The 13,341-nt window shown below is 38.0% G+C and overlaps 1 protein-coding gene across 6 annotated transcripts in view; it reads right to left on the bottom strand.

Moving 5' to 3' along the window:
* Positions 1-537: 537 nt before the first annotated feature.
* AKT1 (AKT serine/threonine kinase 1) overlaps positions 538-13,341 on the bottom strand; it is a 108,177-nt gene continuing 95,373 nt past the window's right edge. For all 6 annotated transcript variants that reach the window (XM_030558624.1, XM_030558619.1, XM_030558621.1 and 3 more), the window contains 3 exons: positions 9,523-9,610; positions 3,569-3,671; positions 538-2,153 (listed from right to left, as the gene is read on the bottom strand). In XM_030558624.1, coding sequence (XP_030414484.1) covers positions 2,074-2,153; positions 3,569-3,671; positions 9,523-9,610 — 271 coding nt within the window. In that variant the 3' untranslated portion in view covers positions 538-2,073. The remainder of the gene's footprint in view (positions 2,154-3,568; positions 3,672-9,522; positions 9,611-13,341) is intronic.

The raw sequence follows: 13,341 nt of genomic DNA, 5'->3' as shown, positions 1-13,341 counted from the left end.
AGCTTCAAAATTTATTGTGTTTAAAACAATACAATATGTTTTTCCAGCACTTAAAAGGAGAGAGAATACCCTTTTTGACTGGAGTCAATGAATACTGGCCTCCTGTATCTCTGACTCAGGTGACTGGGGCAGGAAACAAAGATTTAGCAACACTCCTGCATGTCACACCTTTATTATACTCCAGCCCTTTCTTGTTCAGAGCGCTCAGGTGTCCTGATCCTGCAGACTTGTAATGATTAGTCCCACTGACATCAGTGACAGCTCATGGACTAAACATGGCAAAGTGAGTCCCTTCCTTTTTCATCCCTACTAGCGAAGATCTTCCAGTGCAGAATGAATTATTTCTTTAACAACCTACTGCTGAAAACACCTGTTACTAAACCAGAAGAAAAAGGAAGGAGTGTAGGGAAGGCAAATTCCACTCACAGAGGTGAGTGCTTTAGAGTTTGGATCAGGGAACAATGGAGAAAAATTTGAGAACAGCTTTCACATTTCTCTGAATGCAGAAAGCACCTATCAAAAGAAATAAGCACCTACTGTGTTTAAGCAATTTTTATTTATGTATTTAGAGGGAAACTTCCATATCATAAGTAAAAATACTAGAGTTGAACCTTGTGTACAAAAAAAAATGTCATGGTGAGGGGTTCTCTGTGCTGGACCACAGTAGTTTATCATGGAAAGGGGAAGTGAGGGTATTTGCAATACACTCTCTTCCAAATTAAAAAAATAAATGCTAATTAATTGCAGTACATTTCATCATTTTTATACAGTCAAGAGAATGAAAACAAAAAGCAATCAAAAAGAATGCAACCTACAGTGGAATAAAGTCATTCGGGCAGTAGAGGCAGAATAAGACTGTTTTTTACGAAAGTTACAAAGAAACATGATACAACCAAAAAAAAAGAGGGTGGGGCAATTTCTCACTAAGATTAAAAACAAAATATATTCACTTGAACACCCTATTACTCAAACACAGAGAAGTTTCAACCTAGTTTTTTTTTTTTTCTTCTACACGGGAAACACTGTTAAAGTGCTTCTTCAAGAGTTGGAAGGCACCACTGACAGTTGCCTGATTCCTTGAATGCACATTGAAGAGTGAAGAAATTGTCTGGCATGATGCAAACAGTAATTGTTTATGTATCTTTATACAACTTCTCTTTAAAAAAAGCAGCGACAAGTCATTACTTCAGTGCCAAAATTTACTTCTGTTTGGTTGATTCATTCATCCAGATGAATTTCTCCCTTAGAGCTGTGTGTGGTTTTTTATACACTGTACAAAGTGGGGCAATTCTGCAGTATAGCATTTTAGATCAGACTGGTCAGCAGACTGTTTTCTAAGTTTTGTGCAGCCGATCCTGTTAAATACTCCTAAACTCTAGACAAATGGACTAATTAAATGAACTATCTTGAATAGAATACTCATCTGTGCGATGTAGAAATGGACTTGATTCCACAGAATTCAATTTGATACATAATTTCTTGTAGCAGATGTTATAACAAAATAACTTGCTTTTTGAACTACCTCACTGAGGCCATTAATGCTGTTTCTATAGTTGATTTTCTGGAGTAGGATGACACTTCATTGCTGTCCAAAGTGAGTTTGAACCTTTAAACTCTCCAGAGTTTGTTCACTTTGTTGCTTATATTATTGCACTAGCTACTAAAGTCTTTACAGCTTCCTAAATAAATCTAATTGTTCAGAGTGCAGATTCTATATTTAGATAATGAACTGTATGAAATAAATAAAATAAGGGGATTTTTCTGGTCAGAACTGCTGATATGTTGAATATCTTAATTATTTCTAATGTAAACCGTTTTGGTGCGTATTCTTAAAAACCTAGTCATTCAGCATAAAAGTTTGACTTAAATCCATTCTTAAATGTTTTCTTCTCAAAAATGCATCAGAGAATTGTTTTAAATACAGAATCTGTGAAGCTTCCAACAAATTCATGTAAATTGTAGTACAAACATAGTTTGTAATTCAGATAATATAGACAGTTTTCTAGTGTCCATTGAAGTGAGGTCCCCAAAATGTAGTCTGTTTTGTTTCTGAATGGGAAAAAAGGCAAAACATTAAGCTGTTCCACTGGCTGAATAAGAGAACTGAGGAAAATGAGGTCTTCTCTCATTATCTACACAATCCATACTGTCATCTGCAAGAGAAAAATAAATTTTACACACACCGAATAATGCCACATATATTTTGATTTTAAACAGGGTAGAGATTAATGATTTTCATGTCTTGGAACAAACGCATTGTAGCTTCCTCCCTATATCCCAAACTAAAAATATAGCTGAAGCTAGTAACACAAAGGCATCAAACTTAAGACCTTCCTTGACTCTCTTTATTTAATGTAAGTCACAGAAGAAGTTAATTTTCAGCACAGAGATGTAGCTGTGTTGGTGTCCATTTAACACTGGAGTTGTATGGCTGAATCCATATTCACTGTACTGAATTTTCACCCCTCCACGTCTAGTGGTACAAAGTGAATGCTACGTTACTATGGAAATAAGAGTATACTTAAAATAAAAAAGCACATTAGCCATTATGCAACAAATATTTGTTAATATACATGATGTGTGTGCGTATGCATTTCTAAGTCTATGAATATTGCTGGTTGGAAATTTTCCAGCAGAATGTTTTTCTGTTGGAAAATGCCAATTCGTTGAAAATGAAATGTTTTATGGAAACTTGTCAGTTTGAACATTATTTCGCTTGGAAAAGAGCCAGTGCAAAGTGTTCTGACATTTTCAGAATGAAGCATTGTGCTTTATTATTTTGAAACAACTTTTTTAATTTTTATATCAGTTTTTGCAAAATGTCAAAATTAGAACAAAACTTTGATTTTACAAAACTAAACATTTCAACTGACTTGAAATTAATTTTTTTTCAGAATTTCATTTTGTAAGATATTTCATATATTTTGTTTTAGTTCCATTTCAGAACAGAAACCAAATTTTGAACTGTCAGAACTCCCCACGACAAAAAATCTGGCTTCTACTCAGTTCTGTTTATGACATTCTATGCCTGTGAAAGGCACTAGACTGGAATTCTCTAGTTAAATGTGGAATGGATACACACTTCCCCAAAACACTAGACTGGAGAGACCACCAGTAGGGGTTGAGAGGGCAATTCAGTTTCTATGCCCAGTCAATAGTTTCTGGCATTTACGAGGACAGGGATGCAGACCACCAGATCGAATCACATAGCTCACTGAGCATCCACTGGATAACAACTTTATGGTACTATCAATTAGAGATGGGCCCAGGTGAAAAATTCAGTTCCAGATTTGTAAACATCCCAAAGCTGGAGCTGGGCTTTTAGTATGGACCATCATTGCCGACATCCCAGATTTGAATAGGCAAATTAACAGTGAAAAGCCCCATATCAGATTACTAACACCATGATCAAGTATAATCATACAGTTTAATTACTGTATATGAAGAAACCCACATGAATCTGAACAGACATTTCTTTGATCTTTTCTATAAGGCCAGATAACACTACTGATTATCATCTTGGAGTGGGTCTAAAAGGAAAGTGAGACATATTTAGAAAAAACTTTACCTTGGTCAGGTGGAGTGATTGTAATCATCTGTGCTGTAAATTCTTCATCAAAATACCTTGTGTCTGTTTCAGATGTAACTTGTGGTTTAAATGGAGGTATAAGCTGAAAGACACAAAAACACTGCAAGCTTATAGTTTACTGAAATACATTCTTTATAGGCTGGCTTTGAATTTCAGCTATAAACCACAGTGACGTTTCCTATACTGCTAGTAAAATCCTGGCTCATAGGAAAGAAACATATACAATACAAAATGTGCATTTCCTGTTTATGGGATGTGAAAGGCTGTTTCTTAATCGTGTTTGCAGCAGAAAGAGTTGTGAGCTGTTGATGCTACTTCAAGCAATAAATAAATAGCTGATATTTACAGTTAAGAAATTAATAATCTGTTTTTTAAAAATAATATACAAACTCCAGGCCTTATCCGCTCTGCTTGAGACATGGGAGAGGGGCAAAAGAAACAGAGAGCCTGCCTAATGGCCCAAAATTGTTCAGGGGGAGGGGAGCTGTACATCAGGCGCATCACAGCTCACTCGTAGTCATATGCCATGGAAACAATTTGATATAAACCCTGCACTTCTGGAGCTCTGAAGGTTTAAGGGAAACTGGCATGGTCAGTGGAGAGCTTCTTACATTGCATCCTTCTGTAGCTAAACCATGAGTAGCACTAGAAAGACCCTACGCTGTGCTGTTAAACTCTCTTGGGTGTGAGGGGTAGAAGTCAGCCCCATATAAGGAAGGAGTCTAGCAGCAGGACTCTAAGTAAACTGAGCTGCTTCAGTGGGGTGGGAGAGGAGGGAGCATGGGAAGCAGCACATCCACCATGTTGGTCTTATGCAGATGCAGTGTTCCGAAGGATTTTGTAACATACGGTTTTAGAAGGCAGTGTATCTCGTAGGCAAATCTTGTTCTGTTTCCCACTGCATGATACAGCAGAAACTTAGTGTGAAGTCACATTCTGGAGCCCTTCCACAGAGGACATGATGTTGGGCATCAATTCACCCACCACTGGGGATAAATCTGGCAGTTGTAATAGCAACTACACTAGGCAACAAAACAATTGGGGAATGGGGATCAAGAAAGCATACTGTATCCCACTGAAACTGCAGGGAAAAGGTCAGCTAGGCAGAACATTAAATCACTCAGGCCTGGTCTACAATTAAAAGATAGATCTACGTAGCTATGGTGCTCAGGGGCATGAAAAATCCACACCGTGAGTGCTGTAGCTATGCTGACCTAGTTACTGGCGGAGGCACAACAAGGTCAAACAATATAAGGACGGCCACACTGGATCAGACCAAAGGTCCATCTAGCAGAGCATCCTGTCTTCTGACAGTGGCGAATGCCAGGTGCTTCATATGGAATCAACAGAACAGGCAATCATCAAATGATCCGTCTCCTGTCTTCCAGTTCCAGCATCTGGCAGTCAGAGGCTTAGGGACACCCAGAGCATGGGGTTGTATCCCTGGCCATCTTGGCTAATAGCCTTTGATGGACTTATCCTCTATCAACTTGTCTAATTCTTTTTTGAACCCAATTATAATTATGGCCTTCACAACATCCCCTAGCAAAGAGTTCCACAGGTTGACTCTGAGTTATGTGAAGTACTACTTTCTTTTGTTTGTTTTAAATTTCATTGGGTGACCCCTGGTCTCTGTGTTATGCGAAAGGGGAAATTGCTACTGCAATACATACAATCAATAATATTAGGCCCCTTTAATTTTATTTCAGATTTGATTTAAAATTAAAGACAAAAATATGATCCACAGAGACAGATCCTGGTGATACTTCAAAATAAAAATCCTGTGAGGTTTAGAACCAACAATTCAACATTATGGGAAGTGAAAATACAACTGTTTTTAAAATGGCCCTTATTATAAATACCTACTACAGTTACAAGATGCAAACAATGTACATATTGTAAGCCTAAATTTTAAAAACTAACTAGTCATTTTGGGTGTCCAATGATACCTTGAATGAGTCTGAGGATCAGATAAGTACTCAGCAGTTTCAGAAATTCAGACCCCTTTAAGAGGTCTCAATCATAGGACTGGAAGGGATCTCGAGAGGTCATCTAGTCCAGTCCCCTGCACTCATGGCAGGACTAAGTATTATCTAGACCATTCCTGACAGATGTTTGTCTAACCTGCTCTTAAAAATCTCCAACGATGGAGATTCCACAACCTTCCTAGGCAATTTATTCCAGTGCTTAACCACCCTGAAAGGAAGTTTTTCCTAATGTCTAACCTAAGCCTCCCTTGCTGTAATTTAAGCCCATTGCTTCTTGTCCTCTCCTCAGAGGTTAAGAACAATTTTTCTCCCTCCTCCTTGTAACCAACTTTTATGTACTTGAAAACTGTTATGTCCCCTCTCAGTCTTCCCTTCTCCAGACTAAACAAACCCAATTTTTTCAATCTTCCCTCATAGGTCATGCTTTCTAGACCTTTAACATTTTTGTTGCTCTTCCTCTGGACTTTCTCCAATTTGTCTGCATCTTTCCTGAAATGTGATGCCCAGAACTGAACACAATACTCCAGTTTTTAATAGATTGGCACTATATGCCCTTTTCCAGTCATCTGGAATCTCTCCCCTTTTCCAGTCATCTGGAATCTCTCCCATCTTCCATGACTTTTCAAAGATAATCACTAATGGCTCAGATAGCTCAGATATCAATGTTAAGTACCCCGAATTATTGGACACTATTGGAAATGCAGGCTATATAGTTTATATGTTATTAGAGGTACAATAAAAGGGAGCTCCATTTCATAAGATAACAATCCTATTCTCAAGTGATTCCAACCAGTATACCTTTTTGTGAAGATAAACATCCTTTCTCCCCGATACTGAACCCCCAATATTCTGATCATCCATAAGGCAGTTTCTCCTCCGTCTAAGCAATAGCTTGGCCCTTTCTGCGTGTTCGTTCTATCCATAACCCATTTACCTAATGGTGGTTTTGGCACATGTGCTGCTCCCAGTCACTCTCTAAATTGTCGGTGGCATTGAGTCTCAGAATGCGTGAGTGATTAAGGACTCGGGCACTGCAGCAGAAACCTAAACTCTATGCTAGAGAATGACTGGGAGCCACAGAAGGAAATAGAAAACAAGTGTTCTAGATTATTTTTTACAAAATATTTGTAAAATACAATCTAAGACAGGGTAAACTGCACCTACAAAATGAGGGAAATATTTTTGTATATGGTCGGATTTGGATTATTGAACTGGGAGGGGAATTGGGAGACTGTAGCAAGAAGCTGTGAGGTTAGTTTATTAAGTGGATTTGTCATGTTACTGAACAGCTCTCACTGCAGTAGCTCAGCAGACTATGGTTGAAAGGTGCCACTTGTAGCGTAATGCTGCTGCATGCCAGCATGAGCTATGTGGACTTAAGCTGCTTACTAGCCAAGAAAAACTGGTGAGAAGATGCAATTAAAATATCAATGTTTACATGGAGTTTGTGGAAGGATGAAGTATTACCTAGTTAAAATGCAGCCTTCTCCAAGGACAAATGGCAAAGATTTTCAGCAGGGATATTCTGATAAAGATTCTAAATTTCTGTGACTAGACAAACTCAGTCACACCAAACTCCCTGTTGTTCAAAGCAAGGTCGTGTCTCCCAGGCTTAATTACACAGAAAATGTCCTTGTTCATACAAAACCTCAATTATGTAAACTTATTCAACATTTCCCAATGACACTGGGGAACCATGTCTATCCCAGAGATTCATGTAGGCTAATAGAATATCACCCCATAGTGAGTGAAATATGCTATCATTTTCAGAATGCCCTCCAGACCACTTAAACCTGCCTCTCTGGCCTGTGCAGAGCGGGTATTTCTACAGTAGATAATGTCTTAGATCCAATTTCTGATTTGCCTGCTTGCTAGAAATGGGCGGAAGAGGCTGGGTTTTGGTTTTGCAAAGACTATGTCAGAGGTAGTCTTGATCCAGGCACTATTTTCTCCAAGGCAGCTAATGTCTGGAGGGACTGGAAAAAGGATTGAAGTATTGGCCCATCACCACTCTTTATAACCTTCATGAAGATCAGATTAAAAACAATATTCTTTACACTGAATTGTGTAAACTTTGCAATCAGAATGCTGGCATGCAGAAGCCCAACACCTGATACATCTACTGCAGACATTCTACATGTGGCAGTCTCGTTGAGATCTGTTCTTAAAAGGGATATTGTCAAGGCTAGTAGACCTAAAATCAGACCTTCCAGACAGCTCTTTGTTTCCTGGCAGATGCACAAAAGGCAAATAAAATGACTTGCTATCCCTCCAATTTTTTGGCTGCCTTAGTCTGCTGAGCAGACAGGGTATGGAATATACACAACTCCTATTCTCTCAAGAATTGAGATAGTTGTAAATTTCAGAACTCTGCCTTCTGACAAGAACAGGGCAGGCAGAATGAGAGGCGCCCAGTAAAACATGCATGTGTGATCATGAATGAATACAGTTCTAGGGTTTGTTTTCCACTTGCCCAGCAGAGAAGTTCGAGTTCTGTCAGTTACAAGCCTTCCTTTAGGGAAAATGACAGATCTTCCAGGAGCAGAAGGGAAGAGTTATATTGTAAGTATTAAAATGTGTATATAATACAACAGTTTAAAATGTTAGATGGCAACCTGGACGCTGTCCTTTAAAAGGATCCGTGTATGCTGAATGATGCATAGGTATTCAAGTGTGAAGCGTACAATGCTGAAATATTTCATCAGTATTCAGATGCATCTCTCTCCCTTCTGTGAAATGATATAAAGGGGCAATCATTTTTCCTAATACAAGAGTTTTCTAGTATTAGGAACATGCGTGTCATATTACACTTTGCTGTATCTATTGCGTTCTCCAGGGGACTATTCAACATCTTCATAACTTTATCAACAAGGAGAGAGAGAAGTTTTGGAAGGAGAAGACAGGGTACCCTTTGTACTCCAAATACAACAGGAAAGTCAACAATGTTAATCTCTATTGGTATGATATGGAAACTGCTAACATATTATGATGTTAGTTATACTAAAAGGAATCCTATAGCTAAAACCCTGAGCAGATCATCCATTTCTATTAATTAGAGACTTTCAGGTTAAAAAGAAAATTATTAATTATGCCTACTGGGGCCCAAAGTCGGCTTTAGCACTTTCCAAAACCAAGGGAAGATATGACTCTTGCCTCCTAATTAAATTAGCTCTGATATGATGCAGGGAAAACAAGACAGTACGGAGGGCAAAGTGGGATAACATGAATAAGATCACACAGTTACTCAACAACAGCTAGTACATGGCATGATGAAGTAGTTTCTCTTTTTATCACTAAATAGATGGCTGAGTTCCATGTGAGTGTCATGACAAAAGTGTTTGTGAAGAGAGACTTGAATGAGTGGAGGGAAATGCTCCGAAGAGGTAATGAGGGCAACGTGGAAAATGGCTCTAAGATAATGGAGGAGGAAGAGCTTGAGGTCGACATAATTGATGGAGTAGTGGTTATGCCAGTCACATAGCAGCAGGTCAGTCTCTCCGATTCTGGGGGCTCCCGTTAGAGAACATGGGGGCGGGGCTTCAGAAAAGTAGGTGACAAACCACGAATTCTGATACGTAAAATTGTCCTTCCCTTCTTTGTCACAAACCTCTTATTAGAACTCGACTACTTTAAAAAAAATCCAAGTTTGACATCTCTGTGTTTATGCTACTTGTCTGATCTAGTTTATTTGCATTATTCAAACAGAGAGAAATGCAAAAAGCAAAAAACAGTTTCACTATTATTTCTGGTTAGTTTCATGTTCAGATTCTCAGGCACTGGTTCAATGAGCCAGTTTCTGGGCTTCAAGCATCTTAGGGGTATATCACTGGTTAAAGAGAAAATTGTTTCAACTAGAATTAAAACAAAATACATTGTAGGGGACCACTTAAACATATTCAGTTTCTCCACAAACCCACTTGACATCAGAGGAATTATTATAAGTACCTTTTTCTCATATACGTCTTGCCAAACAATGCCAGAAAAAAATTTGTGTTGCATAATCTCCTTTGCGTCATCAGAACCACCACCTAACCTGTTTTGGGGCAAAAAAAATTTAAAAATTAAAAAATGAACACTTGAGCATATGTAGTTTTCAAATAAGGTTATTACTGAGAAGTGAGGAAGTCATGGGTTATATGGTTAAGTAACTAACAGTTTATCAGTTTCAGGTCTGAGGATGAGGCTTTACCTTGATGCATTTGTTTCGTGTACTAAGACTCATGAATACTGTTTGTTGGTCCATTTCAGACTTCAATATGCTTCCAAAATCTCTAGTGGAATTATTTAAGAGACAAATTATTGATACGGAAAAAGATGCATCTAAAATTTGTGCTTGAAAAGATCTGACCTCAAAATGAAGTTCTGTTATGTGACTTTAAAAGTGGGCTTCTCTTGCGCAACATATCTGCTCTAATTCATATTTGTTTTAGTGGCAAAAGTAAGTGATTACTTTTAGCATGCAGAGCTTGTGAATGCCTATGGGAGAGTGAGCTGGATTCTAGTTCTTCTTGTGCATAAAGTTTTACTGTGTTTCAGTGAGAGGTCCAATCAGTTACACCTGGCAACTAGGAAAAGGGAATGAGGTTTGCTCCGGTGTAAATTAAGGCTAAAATCTGAAAATAATGGGAGTTATACCATAGAAATGAAGAGAGGCAGAATTTGACCTGCACAACCCTAATCATTTGTTGGAAGCATAACTTACAGGCCAACAAAAAACTCTCTTTGTGGAAATATATATGATATGATTCATAGATTCCTAGGCCAGAAGGGACCACTGTGATCATCTGATCTGACCTCCTGTATAATACAGGTCATAGCACGTCCCCAAAATAATTCCTAGATCAGATCTTTTTGAAAAACATCCAGTCTTGATTAAAAAATTGCCAGTAATGGGGAATGCACCACGACCCTTGGTAAATTGTTTCAGTGATTAATTACTCTCACTGTTAAGAAGCTGTTATGGAAGATAATGAAACACAAACATAGAACCCCATGTTGCCATTTTAGTCAACTTTCGGAGAAGAGCTGAAGCTTAAAAATACGTTTTGTAACAAGAGTTGAGTGAGCCCTGACTGAGCTAGCCAGCCTTCCTTCTAACTCGGTTACAAGGAGTAGTCACTTCTCAGGGTGCTGGGATCTTTTCTTGGAAGCCCAACTGATCTTAACGACCCACAGTGAAAGACACAAGGTTTTTAAAAAAAACTGAATTATGAAACCTGATGTAAACGTAAATTATAAGATGACACTTTGTGCTATAACACCACAAATAAATAACATTATCAAGTTGTACACAAACAGTACCCTCCTTCCTGGATTCAGGGAAACACAATGGGTTTTCTATTGATTTAAATTATATCGAGATGGGGCACTTTTATTATGATAGTCTTCACACAGACATGACCCAACATAATTACAAGTATAAATTAAAACAATTTAGTTATTTTTGTTCCAGTTAACGTGTAGAGAAGCCCTGAGTCAACAGGAGTTTGAAATTTATTATATGGGTAAAATGCTCTCTCTTAAAGACTGAGCCACATTATCCAAACAATACAAAAAGCATATTCTTCTGGAACAACACGCACAGAGATCAACAGGCTTCTCGCTCACCTATCACCTTCAGACAGGTGATAGATGAAATTCACAGATATTAAGGCTGGAAGGTACCATTACAACTATTATGATCATCTAGTCTGACCTCCTGCATATGGCGCCCATCGCCATAATTTCTGAGCACTTCATGAACTTTAATGTATTTATCCTCCCAAACACTCCTATGTGGTAGGGAACTACTATTGTCCCCATTTTACAGATGAGAAGCTGAGCCACAGAGTGGCTAAGTGACTTGCCCAGTCACACAGGAAATCTGGTAGAGCAAGGAACTGAACTCACTACAACAAGTCCCAGGCTAGCACCTCACCACTGGGCCACACTTGCCCTTATAACACAAGCCACAACACAAATTCACTCTGCAATCCTTGCAATCCTAACTATGTGTATAAATTAGACTATAAAAGCAATACACCATTAAAAGTGTATAAAAGCAATACAGCATTACAAAGATTAAATGAAAACAGATACCTAGAAGCACCAAGACGTTCAGAAAAACCTATAGTCTAAAATCAGAGTGAATAAAAATCAATGATTTAAAAAAAAAATCAAGATTTTTTTAAAATTTAAATTGGATTTTTTTTTTGATAAAATGCTTTTTGAGGAAAAAACCTAAAGATAAAGATACATTATAGCTCAAAGATATCTCATAATGGAATAGGGATTATAAATTCTAATTCTACAGTATGAGACAATATATTCATGTAATGTTTAAGAAAAGTTTTGTAAATGAGTTCCAATAATTCATGGATTAGGGACCCAATTTTATTCAGTTCCAAAGGCTTCTGTATAGATTATTTAGGTTAATCTTTCTATCTACCCAATGGGACTTAGTGCTCAGTCTAGAAGATAACATCAGAGATGCTTAGTTTTGCAGGATCTTCAGGTTGGTAAACTTTTTTATTTCATACTTCTTTGTTAAGGGCTGCTTGTCTTCCTTCTGGACTATTCTTGAATTCTTATGTTTGAGCAAAAAATATAGTTGTTACTCTATGGTACTTCCAGAAGCAGCCATAGATAAATTTGTGATAAGAAACAGCAGATTACAAAAAGAGGTAATTGATGAAAAAATTGCCCCATTTGTTTATGCAACAAAACTCTCCTTTCTCTATGATTGAGAACCCACACTTCATAAACATAGTTCAGTCATTAAGACCAGGATACAGTCCACTCAACAGAGAAGACGTCGCAAGCAAATTGCTGGATAAAGTTTATGAAAGATAAATTGAGTAGTGTGCAAAAGGTCTAGAGGGTGAAATTGTTAACCTGAGTCTTGATGGGTGGAGCAATGTCCACAATGATCCTGTTGTATGGGCTTGTGTGGCAACAGAAGAAGGGAATTTCTTCCTTACAGAAACAATTGATACATCAGGAAATGCACACACAGCAGAATACTTAACAAAAAGTAGCAGTAAAAGCTGTAACAAACTGTGAAAAAAATTATAATGTCTAGTACACAGTTTGGTCACAGACAATGCTGCGTATCCAAGATGAGAAGAAATTTAGAAGAGAGTCCCAAACCTTAACTGCTGAAGAAGAGGAGGTGACTAAGACATGGACATCCAGCAATCATCCATCCATAATGCCAACTATAATAAACTTCAGAGCTAAGGGTGAACCATTCAAGCAATATACGTTTGCTGATGATGTTTTAAAGAAAGTCACACCAGTGAACTGGTGGAAGTCACTCTGGTCTAAATGGCTGTCATTACTGAGTGCTAAACATTTGTTTGTTTTTGTTTGCTTCCACCTAAGTTCAAGGACTTTTATTTTGTGCTTCAACCTAAGTTCAAAAGAGAAAAGTCATCATTAAGAAGCTGCTTAGGAAAACTATGAAACGTGCATTCTCTGAACTTATAAAACTGCATGCATGCAGCCTGAAAGTTATTTTAATGATCTGACTGCAAGTATCTGTGCTCCAGAAGTGAAAGACAGCCAGCTATCATTCTGAAGAGAAACCAAGTGCAAATACAGTAATCATTCTGCATACCTAAAAATCACTGACGGGGTTATAATTAGGGCCCTACCAATTTCACAGTGGTGAAAAATGTGTCATGGACCATGAAATAAGCCCTTCTCTGTGAAATCTGATCTCCCTCTTGCTGCTGGGAGTGCCCCAATCAGGGGGGTCCTAGCTGCTTGTCCCAGCTGGGCTGG

Source organism: Gopherus evgoodei, chromosome 4 (assembly GCF_007399415.2).
Source record: "Gopherus evgoodei ecotype Sinaloan lineage chromosome 4, rGopEvg1_v1.p, whole genome shotgun sequence".
NCBI classification, from domain to species: domain Eukaryota; kingdom Metazoa; phylum Chordata; order Testudines; family Testudinidae; genus Gopherus; species Gopherus evgoodei.
The sequence above is the reverse complement of the archived record's forward strand: the minus strand, read 5'-3'. Positions and strand labels throughout refer to the sequence as shown.